Source organism: Equus caballus, chromosome 2 (genome assembly GCF_041296265.1).
Source record: "Equus caballus isolate H_3958 breed thoroughbred chromosome 2, TB-T2T, whole genome shotgun sequence".
Taxonomy (NCBI): Eukaryota; Metazoa; Chordata; class Mammalia; order Perissodactyla; family Equidae; genus Equus; species Equus caballus.
In genome coordinates this window covers 73,112,807-73,129,835 of record NC_091685.1, presented here as the reverse complement: position 1 = coordinate 73,129,835, position 17,029 = coordinate 73,112,807, and the positions used below count along the sequence as shown (strand labels likewise).

Genomic DNA, 17,029 nt, shown 5'->3' with positions numbered 1-17,029 from the left:
TGGCCATCACTATGTCTTCTCTGGAAAAATGTCTATTCAAGTCCTCTGCCCAATATTTAATTGGGTTGTTGGTTTATTTGGTATTAAATTGTTTAAGTTTTTATGCATTTTCTATATTAATCCCTTATTGGATGTATGATTTAAAAATATTTTCTACCATTCGATAGGTTGCCTTTTCATTTTGCTGATAATTTCTTTCACTGTGCAACAGTTTTTTAGTCTGACGTATTTTCATTTGTTTATTTTTGCTTTTGTTACCCTTGCCTAAGAAGACTGGCTCAAAAAAATATTGGATAGACCAAGGCCAAAGAGCAGATTGCCTATGTTTTATCCTAGGAGTTTTGTGGTTTCAGGTCTTACTTTCAAGTCTTTAGTCCATTTTGAATTTGTTTTTGTATACAGTGTAAGATAGTGGTCCAGTTTCATTCTTTTACATGTAGCTGTCCAGTTTTTCCAACAGCTTTTATTGAAGAGGCTGTCTTTTCCCCATTTTATATTTTTGCCTCCTTTGTCATAGGTTAATTGACCATATATGAGTGGGTTTATTTCTTGGCTATCTATTCTATTCCATTGATCTATCTGTCTGTTTTTGCAGTAGTACCATATTATTTTGATTGCTATAGTTTTATAGTTCAGTTTGAAATCAGGATGCGTGATACCTCCAGCTTTGTTCTTCTTTCTCAAGATTTCTTTCACTATTAGGAGTCTGTGGTTCCATACAAATTTTAGGATTCTTTGTTCTAGTTCTATTAAAAATGCCATTGGTATTTTGATGGGGATAGCACTGAATCTGTAAACTGCTTTTGGTAATATGGACATTTTTAAAATGTTAATTCTTCCAATTCATGAACACTTTATTTCAGTATTACTGTACAGAAACATAACCAATTTCTGTATATTACTTTTGTATCCTGCAACTTTACTGAACTCATTAGTTCTAACAGATTTTGGTGGACTCTTTAGGGTTTTCTCTACATAGTATCATGTCATCTGCAAATAGTGACAGTTTTACTTCTTTCTTTCCAATTTGAATGCTTTTTAATTTTTTTCTCACCTAATTGCTGTGGCTAGGACTTCCAACACTGTGTTGAATAAAAGTGGTGAAAGTGGGCATTTCTATTTTGTTCCTGATGTTAGATGAAAAGCTTTCAGGTTTTCATTGTTGAATATATTATTAGCTGTGGGTTTGTCATATATGGCCTTTCTTATGTTGAGGTATGTTTCTCTTTCATTTTATTCCTTCTACTAACTTTGGGCTTTCTTTCTTCTTCTTTTTCTAGTTCTTTTAGGTGTAAAGTTGGATTATTTGAGATTTTTCTTGTTTCTTGAGGTAGGCCTGTATCTCTATGACCTTCCCTCTTAGAATTGCTTTTGCTGTTTCCCATAGATTTTGGAAAATTGTGTTTCCATTTTTATTCGTCTCAAGGTATTTTTTATTTCCTCTTTGATTTCTTCGTTAATCCACTGGTTGTTTAGCACATTGTTTAGTCTCCATGCATTTGTGTTTTTTCAAGTTCTCTTCTTATAATTGATGTATAGTTTCATACCATTGTGTTCCAAAAAGATGCTTGATATGATTTCAGTCTTCTTAAATTTACTGATATTTGTTTTGTGGCCTAATATGTGATCTGTCCTGGAGAATGTTCCATGTGCACTTGAAAAGAATATGTGTTCTGCAGTTTTTGGATGGAATGTTTTGTTTATATCTATTAAATCTATGTGGTCTAATGTGTCATTTAAGGCCAATGTTTTCTTATTGATTTTCTGTCTGCATGATCTATTCATTGATGTAAGTGAGATATTAAAGTTCTCCACTATTGTTGTATTATTGTCAATTTATTCCTTTATGTCTGTAAATATTTGCTTTATATATTTAGGTGCTCCTATTATAGGTACATAAATATTTGCAAATATTATATCCTCTTCTTGTATTGACCCCTTTATCATCATGTAATGCCCCCTTTGTCTTTTGTTACAGTGTTTCAAAGTCTATTTTGTCTGTTATGAGTATTGCTTCCCTAGCTTTCTTTTTGTTTCCATTTGCATGGAATATCTTTTTCTATGCCTTCATTTTCAGTCTGTGTGTGATTTTCAATCTGAAATGAGTCTCTTCTAGGCAGCACATAGATGAGTCTTGTCTTTTTATCCATTCAGCCACCCTATGCCTTTTGACTGAAGCATTCAATCCGTTTTCATTTAAAGTAATCATTGATAGGTATATACTTATTGACATTTTGTTAGTTGTTTTCTGGTTGTTTGGTTGTAGTTCTTTGTTCCTTTCTTCTCTTGCTCTCTTCCCTTGCAGTTTGCTTATTTTCTTTAGTATTATGTTTGGATTCCTTTTTCTTTATTTTTTTATGTAGGTATTGTAGGTTTTTGGTTTGTGGTTACTGTGAGGTTGATATATATCAACCTATATATATAACATTCTATTTTTAAGGTGCTGGTTGCTTAAGCTTGAACATATTCTAAAAGCACTACATTTTTAGTATACCCCCCTCTGTGTTTTGTGTTTCTGATGTCATATTTTACAATTTTATTTTGTGTATCTTTTATCTACTTATTGTAGTTATAATTCATTTTACTACTTTTGTCTTTTAACCTTCATACTAGCTTTTTAAATGACTGATTCATTGCCTTTACTAAATACTTTCATTTATCATGATATTTTTTCTTTCATATATTTTCCTATTTCTAGTTCTTTTCTTTTCCACTTAAAGAAACCCTATAACATTTCTTGTAAGGCCAGTTTAGTGGTGATGAACTCCTTTAGTTTTTGCTTGTCTGGGAAACTCTTTATCTCTCATTCCATTCTGAATGATAGCTTTGTCAGCTTGAGTATTCCTGTTTGTAAGGTTTTTGCTTTTAGTACTTTAAAAATATCATGTCATTCCCTTGTGGCCTGCCAAGTTTCTCCTGAAAAATAGTGGATAGTCTTATGGGAGTTTCTTTGTATGTGACTTATTGTTTTTCTCTTGCTGACTTTAAGATTCTCTTTGTCTTTAACTTGTTCTATTTTAATTATAATGTGTCTTGATGTGGATCTTTACCCTCATCTTGTTTGAGACTCTCTCTGCTTCCTGGACCTAGATGTCTGTTTCCTTCCCCAGATTAGCAAAGTATTCAGTCATTATTTCTTCACAAATATGTTTTCTGCCCCTTTCTCTCTCTCTTCCCCTATAATGCAAATGTTAGTATGCTTGATGTTGTCCCAGAGGTCCCTTAAACTATCCTCATTTTTAAAAATTTTTTTCTGTTTGCTCTTCTGATTGGATAATTTATCCTATTTTGTCTTCAGATCACTGATCCACCTTCTGCATCATCTAATCCACTGTTGATTCCCTCATGTATTTTTCATTTCAGTTATTGTATTTTTTAGCTCTGATTGGATCTTTCTTATATTTTCTAACTCTGTTGAAGTTCTTCTCATTGTGTTCCTCCAGTCTTCTCCTGAGTTCAGTCAGCACCTTTATAGCCATTACTTTGAACTCTTTATCAGGTAAGTTACTTATCTCCATTTCATTAGTGTTTTTGGGGAGAGCATATATCTTTTTCTTTCATTTGGACCATTTTCCCCTGTCTCCACATTTTGTTTAACTTTCTGTTAAGCAAAATAAGTCAGAAAGAGGAAAACAGATACCATATGATTTCAGCCATATGTGGAAGATTAAAAAACAGCAAACAAATGCATCGAAACAGAGAACAGATTTGTGGCTACTACAGGGGAAGGGAGGTGCAAAGAGGGCCAAAAGGGTAAAGAGGCATATCTATACAGTGATGGATGGCAATTAGACTTTTAGTGATGAACACAATGTAGTCTATACAAAAGTCAAAATGTAATGATGTGCCTGAAATTTATAAAATGTTATAAGTGAATGTTACCTCAATAAAAAATGTAATTATAAGAAAAAAATTAGAGTGTTTTATATATGTTTATTGAGTTTCTACTCTGTATCACATACCACTTTTAGGTGCAGGGATCACAAAAATGAAGACAATTAAACACAAACTGCCCTCAAATGGTTTATAGCAGGGCTTCTCAAATGTTAATGTGAATTTTGAACTTTAATAGCTCTGAGATGATTCCCAAGATTCATCATTTCTAGCAAGTGATACTGATGTTGCTGCTGTTTGGTTCACACCTGGAGTGGCAAGAGCTTGTGGTATAGTGATTCACATAGTACGATGCAATTCATACATGATAATTAAGTAGAAAGTAATGTTCTTTTCCTCACATAACTCAAGTTTTCTATTTTAAAACTACTCAAATAGTAAAAAAAAAAAAAAATTTCCCACTTCAGTGAAAAGCACTCTTGTTCTGGAATAAGAGTAAGATGACTTTGTTTTACTGGACACTTTGTTAGTGTAATAATCCTGTAAAAATTATTTGTTTTAAATGAATAAACAGAATAAAAGAAAGTTTCGCACAAAAATTCACATACATCATTTACCACATTAATGTCAAATAAATCTTGATCCGTTATGTTGGACAGGCAAGCAAATGGGGAGACAGCAGTTCTGCTTTCAGCCCCAGGCATCAAATGAGAGACCAGTTCAGAGTCTTCACATTCTTTACCTGAAAAGTCTAATAAGAAATGAATTGGAAAATCAAACAGAAAATGAATTGAAAACTGTTCTCCCAGTTAAAATACGAATTATTTAAAACAAACCATACTGGTTTATACCATTGTTCCTAGGAAAATTATTGATTTTTTTAAAGAAAAATATTTAAAATGAAAATTTAAGAGTTGTATTGCTGGATCCTGACTGGGGAGGTTTTCTTCCTACACTGAATTCATGCTGGCATCTGCCACTGGTGCTATTATTTGTACTCGGCACTTGGTCCAGATGGAAAACTCAATCTATCCCCTTAGAAATTAGATAGAAACTATTTACAAAGTAGGAAACATGCTTCATTGGACACTAGTGGATCTGAGGATCCCAGGTCAAAACCCAACACCATCCACCTGTCTTTTAAAATGTTTCATTATTAAATTCCTCTAAAGATGCTATAGAGCTAGAAAAACTGCAAAATTTCTCATACCGGAGTTAGAATTGGCACCATTGCCCACATTCTTATGCTAACTCTACTATTCATATTCCAAGAGAAGGGAAGAAATTCCTACTACAGTTGCCAAGAGAGAAAAGTAATAGAGGAAAATTTCTAGCTCTTGTCAAGCTCACTCATCACCCCAGGCCTGTGTGGTGAATTTAGGAGCTGTTGTCATGTCCGGCTCAAATTGTTCTCTCTCTCTCTTTCTCTGTCTCTCTCTCCCCTCCCCTCCCAGCCTCCCTCCAGTCCTTCCTTCCTTCTTCTCTGACTTCTTTCTCTGACAATAACACTCTTGTCTCTGTGTGTCTCATTGTTTCTCTTTGAATGGCTCACTGACACTCTTCTGTTACTCTCACTCTATCTCTCTTTGTCTTGTTTGTTCCTCTTTACCTCTTTACTTTTTCTGTATTGTTGTCTCTCTTTTTTCTGTCTCATTCTCTTAGTGTATCTGTCTCTGTTAATCTCTTTCTATGTCTGTCTTTCTCCCATATTTTTGTCTATGTACTTGTCCTCTCTTTCTATTTCTCTAATTCTCTGTCTCTCTCTGTTTGTGTCTCATCTCTCTCCGCTTCTCTCTCCCTGATTGTCTGTATTTCTGTCTTTGTTTCTCTCTCTTTCTCTTTCTTTCTTTATTTGTGGCTTTCCCACACACTTCTCTGTGTCTGCCTCTGTCCGTCTTTCTGTCTGTCCCTTTCTTTCTGTCTTTCTCTCTCTGTTTCAGATCCACCTGACTACTAAGAGGATGCATTCTAGTATTTTCTCTATTGTGTAGTAACATAGAGGATAGAATTTACAAGAGAGGGACACTGCTGTTTCATTTGGTGGGCAGGCAACTGCCGTTTAACTCAGGGCTGTGCTCTATGGAACACGTTTGACTGAAAATGAAAACTATGCTCTCTAATTCAGCTCCATCCATATTACTCCCATGTTAATTGTCCAATTGACCCCAAGTTTAGAAGAGAAATACAAGGATTTAATGTCTGATCCTTAAGCCTCCCCAAATTAAGTGCATGACTTGGATTTATTAATAAGTAATCCTACAATTTTTAACAGTTATGATTATCTAACACTATTTTTTAAAATTATATAGAGGTGGTGGTTGCACAACATTTTTACCACAGCAAATGCCACAGAATTATATACTTTGAAAGGATTAATTGTTCTATGAATTTCATCTCAACTATTAAAAAATAGGAAAAAATATTGCCTATTATTTGTCACTCTTTTTGATTCACATGTCTCTTTTCTTAGAAGTTGTGTTAGTTTCCTAATTCTAATGTAAAAAATTACCACAAACTTTGTGGCTTAACACAACCCAAGTTTATTATCTTACAGTGTTGGAAGTCAGAAGTCTGAAATGGGTCTCATTGGGCTAAAACCAAGGTATAGTCAGAGCTGTGATTTTTCCTCCTGGAAGCTATAGGGGAGAATCTATTTCTTTGCCTTTTCCAACTTCTATAGGTTGCCAAGCATTCCTTGGCTCATGGCCTCCTTCCAACTCCAAAGTCAGCAATGCTCTGTTAAATCTTTCTCATAGCACATCTCTCTAACTAACTTTGATTCTCCTGCCTCCATCTTTTACTTGTAAGGACCCTTGTGATCACATTAGGTCCACTCAGATAATCCAGGATAATCTCTTCATCTCAAGGTCAGCTGATTAGAAAATTTAATTCAATCTGTAATTTTAATTCCCCCTTTGCTACATAACATAACATATTACAAGTTCCTAGGATTAAGACCGAGACATCTTTGGGGTGGGCATTATTTTGCCTAGCACAGAAATTATCCCAGAGAAAAATAGAGAAGAAGGAGCATTGTACTCACTCCTCTAACTCCTAAATATAGGCAATCACCCAGGAGCATTTAGGTTCTTTTCCATGCCGTTTGCTCATGACTAGCTAATTTCTTATTCTGTGATGAAATAAGGTGATCATCTTCTCTCTGTCCTTCATAAGCCTTCTACATCTCAATATAATAATCTATCCAGAGATATGAGTAATCTAAAGCAGTGCTTACTACTCCAATTTTTTCTCCTTGGTTCTTCTGGAAGTGAGGGAAAACAGAATTCTGCCACTTCCTATTTTCCTCTTAGCTCTCTCTCCTTCTTTCCATCTTTTCATCTTAGGGAACTGAGTGTACTCTCTACTTCCAATGCCTTTACTTTATCTGGCATAGATTACAGAATTTCCTTATATTTTTGTTATTTTCTTTTTCATTTATTCTGTCCTTTCCTAAAGACATTGACAATGCCTTAACTTTTTTGTTGTCTCCTATAGTACTTAAGGAAGTACAACATACTGATGACCCATAGAAACATAACAAAATTCCTTTTCTTATATAAGTTAATTCAGATTTGAAAATGTAACTAGTTGAGAGTGCCGATATCTACTGAAAGATAAATAGCATCAATAGGACACGGGATATTTTAAAATAAATTTAGATCATGCAATGGTCTGTTAGTTCATAATGGCACTAGAAAATATAGAAATATTTTGAGTATTTAGTGTCAAATCAAATTCATGGTGGCTTAGCTGACTCCAAATAATACAAGAAGTTTTCAGTATAAAATTTCCGCAGCATAGATCTGAAGGATTATGTTAGTTTCCTGTGTATTCTTTTTGGAATAGTTTTGTCCTTATTTTCCAAAATTTAGTTTTATCTCAAAATATTTACACTTATTTTCTTTTTACTTCACATTTTCTTTATGCACATTCACAATCTTACCAATTTCTGAGAGAGGTAGTTGATATTCTTTTCTCATGTCAGCCAACTTAGAAATTGTTAGGAGGAAGGAACCAAAATTCCCTTGCATTCTGTTATTGTGCTCCTCTACTACTGCAGCAAAGTCCTTGGGAAGATCATCTAGAGTTACCTAAGATCAGTGAAATAGATGAATGTAATTATTCAAAACAAGAGCAGAGGATTACCAGTCTGTGAGGCACAAGCTCAAAATATTTTTTTTCCTGCTTTATCTCCCCAACCCCCCGCCCCCCGTATACAGTTGTATATCTTAGTTGCAGGTCCTTCTAGTTGTGGGATGTGGGACGCCACCTCAACATGGCCAAGCCCTGTTCTAAGCACTTTGCCTATATTAGTTCATGCAATCATCACAGTAATCCTTTGAAGTAGGTATTATTATGATTCCTAGTTTACAGATAAGAAAGAGGCCTGGGTAAAGAAATTAGCTTAAGGCCACCTGTGTGCTAAGTGGCAGAGATGGGAAGATGTCCAAGTATCTGGCTTTAAATTACTCTATCATACTTCATGATCACTATGCTTATCTTTCCAATAGTTATGTCATATTTTTATTTCTTGTCATTTGACAATGAGTAGAATTCCTGGAACAATATTTTCAAATGGCTGTTAAACTGAACAGTCACGTCTTCTTGTTTCAAATATAAATGTTACTGTGGCTATTATGTCACTACTGAATGTAATGTTGTTTGAGATAGTCTTCAATGTCATAAAAAATCCTGTTACTAGCTTGCTAAAAAACTTTATCAGGAAAAAAATTTCCATTTTAAAGAAGATTTCAATCATTTCCTCATCTAAGAAGTCATTGTAGGGATCCTGGGAAGATGGTGCCATAGGAAGATTCTGAACTCATCTCCTGTAAGATCTACACAACAAATCTACAGCTACCTGTGGAACAATTTCCTCTGAGAGAGAACCGGAAGCTGGATTAAAAGAACCCCTACAAGAAGGGACAAAACTGAGAGGGGTGGAAGAGACAGAAATATACCTCTGCTAAGGGAAAAAAACACATTCCACCCACAGTGCTTCACAGCAGGGAGCAATCTTAAAGGTACAAGCAGCTTTTCCTGGAGGAGTGGAGGGGATATGAGTGGGAAATCAATGCCCCAATAGGCATCCCAGCCTTTAGATTCAGCACAATTGAGACAAGATCTCATAATACCTGGTTTTGCTGGCTTTGAAAACCAATGAAGAGTACCCCTAGAAAAACTATCAAACTTCAAACAAAGAAAACCTGCTCTTAAGGGCCCACACACAGATTCATCCGTTCTGGAAACCAACACAAAAACATAAGAAAAGTGCATAGTCCATTGGTAAAAGAGACTCAATTACTAAGCTCTGAGTGCATCTCAAAGAAGCAAGACATGGCTGGGCCCACCCCCCCAGGGACTAAGACACTGGCAGCAGCCATTTTTGTGACCCAGTTCAGTCATGTTGATATAGACACTGGCAGATGCCATTGGATTCCTTCCTCCAGCCTATTAGCGCAGAGGTTTGCCCCACCCACGGGAGAAAGCAATTCAGATTCAACTGAGTGCAGCCAGAGCAGGAGGCTGGAAGGACTGGCCCTGCCCACCAGCAAGCCCATGGTGAACTTGTGGGCCTGTGTAAGTGGGGTGTGTGAGGCCTCTGCAGCAGTGGGGCAAATGGGTCTGCCTTGGTGGGGCATGCATGTGAGGCAGCTCTGCACTGATGGGGTGCGTGGGCCTATAGGTCATGGGGCATGTTGGCCACAGCACACTCATGCTGCTGAAGATTTTAAACAGCCACACAGGATATCTGCCCCACATTCCAATGCCTTAAATGATTGTGTACTGCTGACCCTGGGGCCAACCCCAACCATCTGCTCTCTTGAGAAAGCGGATACCACAGGGGACCAAAATGGAGACCTGCATCAATTCTAAGCCCCTGAGCCTAGCAAACAGCCACACTGGGGGACTGACTCACTTAGTAGCAAAACAGCAGCAGCTATGAGCTATTAGACTTTGCAGCCAGCTGTGATAGATCTTGCCCCACCCAGTAAAGTGACCATAGCAGCTGCACATGAGTGAGCCTTACAAACGGCCAGCCTGGGGTGCCAGCCTAGCCTACCCATGCACCTGCAGCAAGAGCATCCCCACCACAACAGAAAGGCAAACATAGCCTACACAGGATACTCCTGCAATATTTGGAATAGGTGACGAGAGGGAAGCACATTGCTCAGTCCCATAAGACATCACTTACAGAAGGCCACATTTCCAAGATCAGGAGATGTAGCTGATTTACCTAATACCTAGAAATAAGCACAGAGAAGTGGGAAAAATGAGGAGACAAAGAAATATATTCCAAACAAGGGAACAGGACAAATCCTCAGAAGAAGAACTAAATGCAAAAGAGAAAAACAATCTACCTGATTAAGAGTGCAAACTAGTAGTCATAAGGATGCTCACTGATCTTAGGGGAAGAACAGATGAACAGAGTGAGAATTTCAACAAAGAATCAAAAATATAGAAAAAAAACAATCAGAACAAAAGAATATAATAATGTAAATGAAAATTCACTAGAGGTAATTAACAGCAGAGTAGATGACACAGAAGAATGGATCAGTGATCTGGATGAAAGAGTAGAGGAAACCACTCAAGCAAAACAGGAAAAAGGAAAAAAAAATAAACAAGAATGAGGGCAGCCTAAGGGACCTCTGGGACAACATCAAGCACACTAACAACCATATTATAAGTGTCCCAGAAGGAGAAGAGAGAGACAAAGGGGCAGAGAATCTATTTCAAGAAATATTAGCTGAAAACTTCCCCAATCTGAAGAAGGAAACAGACATTCAGGTACAGGAATCATAGAGATCACCAAACAAGATGAACCCAAAGAGACCCACACCAAGACACCTTATAAGTAATATGTCAAGAATTAAAAATAAAGAGAGAATCCTAAAAGCCACAAGAGAAAGGCAATAAGTTACATACAAAAGAAACCCCACAAGGCTATCAGGTGACTTCTTAGCAGAAATCTTACAGGCTAGAAGGGAGTGGCATGATATATTCAAATTGCTGAAAGGAAAAAACTTACAGTAAAGAATACTCTACCCAACAAGGTTATCACTCAGAATGGAAGGAGAGATAAAACAGTTTTCCAGAAAAGTAAAAGCTACAGGAGTTTATCACCACTAAATTGACCTTATAAGAAATGTTAAAGGAACTTATTTAAGTGGAAAATAAAAGACCACAAATAGGAATAATAAAATTCTCAAAGACAAAAGTCACTCGTAAAGCCAAATATACAGTAAAGGTAGTAGATCAATTGCCTATAAAGCTAGTATGAAAGTCAAAAGACAAAAGGACTAAAAATATCTATCTACATAATAAGACATTAAGGGATAGACACACCAAAAAAAAAGGGTTAAATATGATATCAAAAACATAAAATGTGGGAAGAGGGGAGTAAAAGTGTAGGGCTTTTAGTAAGAGGTCAAACTTAAAAGACCATTAGCTTAATATAGATTGCTGTTTACATAGGTTATTATATGTGAAACACATGGTAATAACAAACCAGAAACCTATAACAAATACTCAAAAAAATTAAGAGAAAAGAACCCAAACATAATACTAAAGAAAACCATCAAACCACAAAGGAAGAGAGCAAGAGAAGAAAGGAAAGGAGAACTACTAAAACACCCAGAAAAAAAATAACAAAATGGCAATAAGCATATTCTTATCAATAGCTACTTTAAATGTAAATGGACTAAATGCTCCAATCAAAAGGCATAGGGTAGCTGATGGATAAAAGAAACAAGACCCATATATATGCCGCATACGAGAGACACATTTCAGACCTAAAGACACTCACAAACTGAAAGTGAAGGGATGGAAAAAGATATTCCATGAAAATGGCAAAGAAAAGAAAGCTGGGATATCAATACTTATATCAGACAAAATAGACCTTAAAACAAAACCTATAATAAGAGACAAAGACAAGCACTACATAATAATAAAGGGAACAATCCAACAATAGGACATAACACTTTTAAATATCTATGTACGCAACATAGGAGCACCTAAATATATAATGGCATTATCCACAGACATAAAAGGAGAAATAGACAGCAACACAATAAGAGTAGAGGACTTTAACATTCCACTTACATCAATGGACATCTAAACAGAAGATCAATAAGGAAACACTGGCCTTAAATGACACAGTAGACGAGATGGACTTCATACATGTATACAGAATGCTCCATCCAAAAACTGCAGAATACATATTCTTTTCAAATGCACATGGAACATTCTACAGGACAGATCACATATTAGGCCACAAAGCAACTCTCAAAAGATTTAAGAAGACTGAAATAATATCAAGCATATTTTCTGACCAAAATGATATGAAACTAGAAATCAACTACAAGAAGAAAACTGGAAAAGTCCCAAATGTGTAGAGATTAAACAAAATGCTACTGAACAACTATTGGGTCAATGAAGAAAGCAAAGAAGAAATCAAAAATTACCTGGAGACAGATGAAAATTAAAATACAACATACCCAAATTTATGGAATATAACAAAAGTGGTATTGGGGGGAAAATTATAGCAATACAGGTCTACCTCAAAAAACAATAAAAATCTCAACTAAACAACCTAACAGTACACCTAAAGGAACTAGAAAAAGAAGAGCAAACAAAGCCCAAAGTTAGTAGAAGGAAGGAAGTAATAAAAATCAGAGTGGAAATAAATGAAATAGAGACTAAAAGACAATAGAAAAGATCAATGAAACTAAAAGATAGTTCTTTGGAAAGATAAACAAAATTGGCGAACCTTTATCTAGATTCACTCAGAAAAAAAAGACAGAAGTCTCGAATAAATAAAATCAGAAAGGAAACAGAAGAAATTATAACAGACACCACAGAAATACAAGGATTATAAGGGAATTCTAGGAAAACCTATACACCAACCAATTCAATAATCTAGAGTAAATGGATAAACTCTTAGAATCATACAACTTTCCAAAACTGAATCAAGAAGCAATAGAGAATTGGAATAGACCAATCACCAGTAAGGAGATCAACACAGGAATCAAAACCTCCCAAAGAACCCAAGTCCAAGACCAGAAAGCTTCCTCGATGAATTCTTTCAAACACTCAAAGAAGACTTAATACCTCTCCTTATCAAACTCTTCCAAAAGATTGAGGAGGATGGGGACACTTCCTAACTCATTCTTCAAGGCCAAAATTACCCTGAGACTAAAACCAGAAAAGGACAGCAGAAAAAAAGAAAATGATAGACCAATATCAACGATGAACATAAATGCAAAAATCCTCAAGAAAATACTATCAAAATTGAATACAACAACATGTTAAAAAGATCATGCACCATGATCTAGTGAGATTTATTCCAGTGATGCAGAGATGGTTCAACATCCATAAATCAATGTGATACACCACATTAACAAAATGAAGAATACAAATCACATGCCCCTGACACAGGAAGGGTTAATAATCACTGGAAAAGGCTTGCCAACAAACTGTGACCCAGAGGTGAGAAGGCCAGTTAGCCAATGATGGGTAAGACCTCCCAGGGGAGGCAACCTAAGCCAGGCACTGGTCGCCCAGTGGCACAGATGGAGACACGATATCGTGAGCAGGAGGGACTGTTGCCTAGGAGGTCTTGCATGCTCCGAGATAAAATATATGAGCACAGCAATAACATGATAATATCAAAACAGAGGCCAAGGGAGGGCTCCTTGAGAAATCACTAAGAATTCTTGGCATTCGCTAATTACATTGTCCAGAACTCCGGTGTATGTTTAACAGATGTAAGCTATGTATATATTGAAATGCTGGTTATAATCAACTCAGAGTGGCCATCAGCCCTCTCCGCATCTATCCCGATGTGTACATTGGATTGCAACACCGACAGCTCATCTTAATAGATGCAGAGAAAACATTTGACAAGATACAGCATCCATTTATGATAAAGACTGAATAAAACAGGTATACATGGAAAGTATCTCAAAATAATAAAGGCCTTATATGACAAACCCACAGCTAACATCATACTCAATTGTGAAAACTGAAAGCTGTCCTTCTAAGAACAAGAACAAGACAAGGACGCCCACTTTTGCTGCTTTTATTTAACATAGTATTGGAAGTTCTAGCCAGAGCAATCAGGCAAGAAAAAGAAAAGAAGGATCCAAATTAGAAAGGAAGAAGTAAAACTGTCACTACTTGCAAATTACATGATTTTATGTATAGAAAAATCCAAAGCACCCACCAAAAAACTATTAGGAACAATAAATGAATGCAGTAAAGTAGCAAGATAGAAAATCAACATATACAATCAGTCATGTTTTTATATGCTAACAATGAAATAGCAGAAAGAGGAATTAAGAATACAATCCCATTTACAATCACAGCAGAATAATTTTACCCAATCACCTTAGAATAAAGTTAACCAAAGAGGTAAAAGACCCGTACACTTAAAACTATAAAACATGTTGAAAAAAACAAATAAGACACAAAGAAATGGAAAGGTATTCCCTGCTTGTGGATTGGAAGAATAAACATAGTTAAAATGTTCATACTTCCTAAAGTAATCTAAAGATTCAAAGCAATCCCTATTAAAGTCCCAGCAACAATTTCCACAGAAATAGAACAAAGAATTCTACAATCTATATGGAACAACATGAGACCCTGAATAGCTAAAGGAATTCTGAGAAAAAAGAACAAAGCTGGAGGTATTGTACTCCCTGATTTTCAAAACATCCTACAAAGCTATAGTAATCAAAACCGCATAGTGCTGGCAGAAAAACAGACACACAGATCAATGAAACAGAATTAAGAGCCCAGAAATAAGTTCCCACATGTATGGACAGCTAATTTTGACAAAGGAGCCATGAATATACAATGCAGAAAGGAAAGTCTCTTCAACAAACAGTGTTGGGAAAACTGGACAGCCACGTGCAAAAGAATGAAAATAGACCATTATCTTACACCATATACAAAACTTAACTCAAATGGATTAAAGACTTGAATGTAAGACCGGAAACCATAAAAATTCTAGAAGAAAACATAGGCATATGCTCTTTGACATAGGTCTTAGCAGTACCTATGTGAATACCATGCCTACTTAGGCAAAAGAAACAAAAGAAAAAATAAATGGGACTACGTCAAACTAAAATGCTTCTGCATAGCAAAGGAAACCATCGACAAAAGGAAAAGACAATGTAACAACTGGGACAATATATTTGCCAATCATGTATCTGATAAAGAGCTAACATCCAAAATATACAAAGAACTCATACAACTCAATGACAAAAAATAATGCAATTAAGAAATGGGCAAAGGATCTGAACAGGCGTTTTTCCAAAGATATACAGATGGCCAACAGGCACATGAAAAGATGTTCATCATTAATCATTAGGGAAATGCAGGTCAAAACTACAATGATATATCACCTCTCGCCTGTCAGAATGGCTATAATTAACAAGAAACAACCAGTGTTGTAGAGAATATGGAGAAAAGGGAACACTCATGCATTGCTTGTGGGAATGTAAACTGGTGCAGCCACTACAGAAAGCAGTATGGAGATTCCTCAAAAAATTAAGAATACAAATACCATATGATCCAGATAGTCCACTTCTGCGTGTTTATCCAAAGAACACGAAAACATGAATGCAAAGATATTTGCACCCTATGCTCATTGCAGCATTATTCATAATAGCCAAGACTTGGAAACAACCCAAGCATTTATCAAGGGATGAATGGATAAAGAAGATGCAGTATATATACACAATGGAATACTACTCAGTCTTAAAAAATGAAATCTTGCCGCTTGCAACAACATGGATGGACCTCAAGTGTATTATGTTCAGCAAAATAAGTCAGACAGAGAAAGTCAAATGCCATATTATTTCACTCATAAGTGGAAGATAAAAACAACAACAGCAACAACAAATAAACACATAGATACAGCAATTAGGTTGGTGGTTATCAGAGGGGAATGGGGTGGGGGGAGAGTGAAAGGAGTGAAAAGGCACATGTGTACGATGATGGATGTAATTAGTCTTTGGGTGGTGAACATGATATAGTCCACACAGAAATAGAAATATAATGATGTACACCTGAAATTTATATAATATTATAAATCAATGTTAATTAAAAAAAAAGAACTCATACATACTAAGAACTGACTGAGGCATGACAAAGAAGTAACTAGTGAATGACAGCAAAACTCTTGTTATAGGTAAAATACAATTGCAATGCATGTTATAATGTAAAGATTTACCATAAAATTACAAGATTGCAAAATATATTTTTTCTTACCATTGAGGGAGAAAATTTCTTTTTAAAGTTTTCCACACAAGGAGGAAGATAACGTCTTCCAAAAAGATTTGCTAACACCACCACTAAGGTTTCCATCACATCTTCAGAAAATGTCTTTCGGCCTGTTTAAAGAGTTTAATTTTTCAAAACTTTGTAGAACAAAATTTGTCATTTCATAAAAACACTTTGCCAGTTCTTAATACCTAAACTTAAAATTTCAAGGTAAGTCACTATCCAGATTTTTGGTGAACCTATAATAAAGTACAATATTACTTTGTAACAATGCAGACTAATAGAACTCCTACTGACATAGATTGTTGGTATCATTGTATCTACTGTTAGCTGTAAGTACCTAAAAAAGAAATAAACAGCCGTTTGCCCTTTAGTTCCAGAATTGCCCCAGATTCCATCATGGGCTTCAAACATTCCCTTTGTTCAATCTGTTCCACTCAGTTTTTTCAACTCTGTTCAAAACCCACTGATGAGTGAAGGCCTTATGCTGCTTTCCAAATTCTTTGTCTGCCATAAGAGACCATACATTATCCCAAACCACTCTCTCTTTGGCACATGTAACAGTCCAAAAAGAGCTCACAACTGCTCCAATGACGTGCTTTTCCTCCTGATATTTTTCTCTCCCTGGAATACTTTTTATTTCCTATATTTTCATAAGCCCAATTGCCTGTAGTATTTTAGGGATTAAATCTCCTTGAGGGAAAACCTACGTCTGATTCCTGATTTACAATCTGCCACCGTATTTAGCAGAGTGTCATGCCCACACGGATAGCCACCTAATCAGTAGTCAGTAATGAATGAGAAAATGACTGCCTCCCACTGCTGGAGAACTGTGAGCACGAAGAGTGGAGCTGTCCAGCTTCGTGGGGAAAAAGAGTCAACTTGATGTATTTACACTGACAGCATC

General features: G+C 36.0%; 1 protein-coding gene across 9 annotated transcripts in view; it reads right to left on the bottom strand.

The window, feature by feature from the left end:
- The window catches only part of LOC100067608 (probable ATP-dependent RNA helicase DDX60), a 108,310-nt gene that overhangs the window by 8,267 nt on the left and 83,014 nt on the right, over nt 1-17,029 (bottom strand). For 4 of the 9 annotated variants that reach the window (XR_011434673.1, XR_011434674.1, XM_070257195.1 and 1 more), the window contains 2 exons: nt 7,778-7,925; nt 4,443-4,585 (listed from right to left, as the gene is read on the bottom strand). Coding sequence is in view for 4 of the 9 variants with exons in the window: in XM_070257195.1 (XP_070113296.1) it covers nt 4,443-4,585; nt 7,778-7,925 (291 nt within the window). In the remaining 5 variants the exon portion in view is untranslated. Of the gene's footprint in view, nt 1-4,442; nt 4,586-7,777; nt 7,926-16,110; nt 16,233-17,029 lie in introns of those variants that run through there. The other 5 variants (XR_011434675.1, XM_014737740.3, XM_070257202.1 and 2 more) reach the window with 3 other exon arrangements.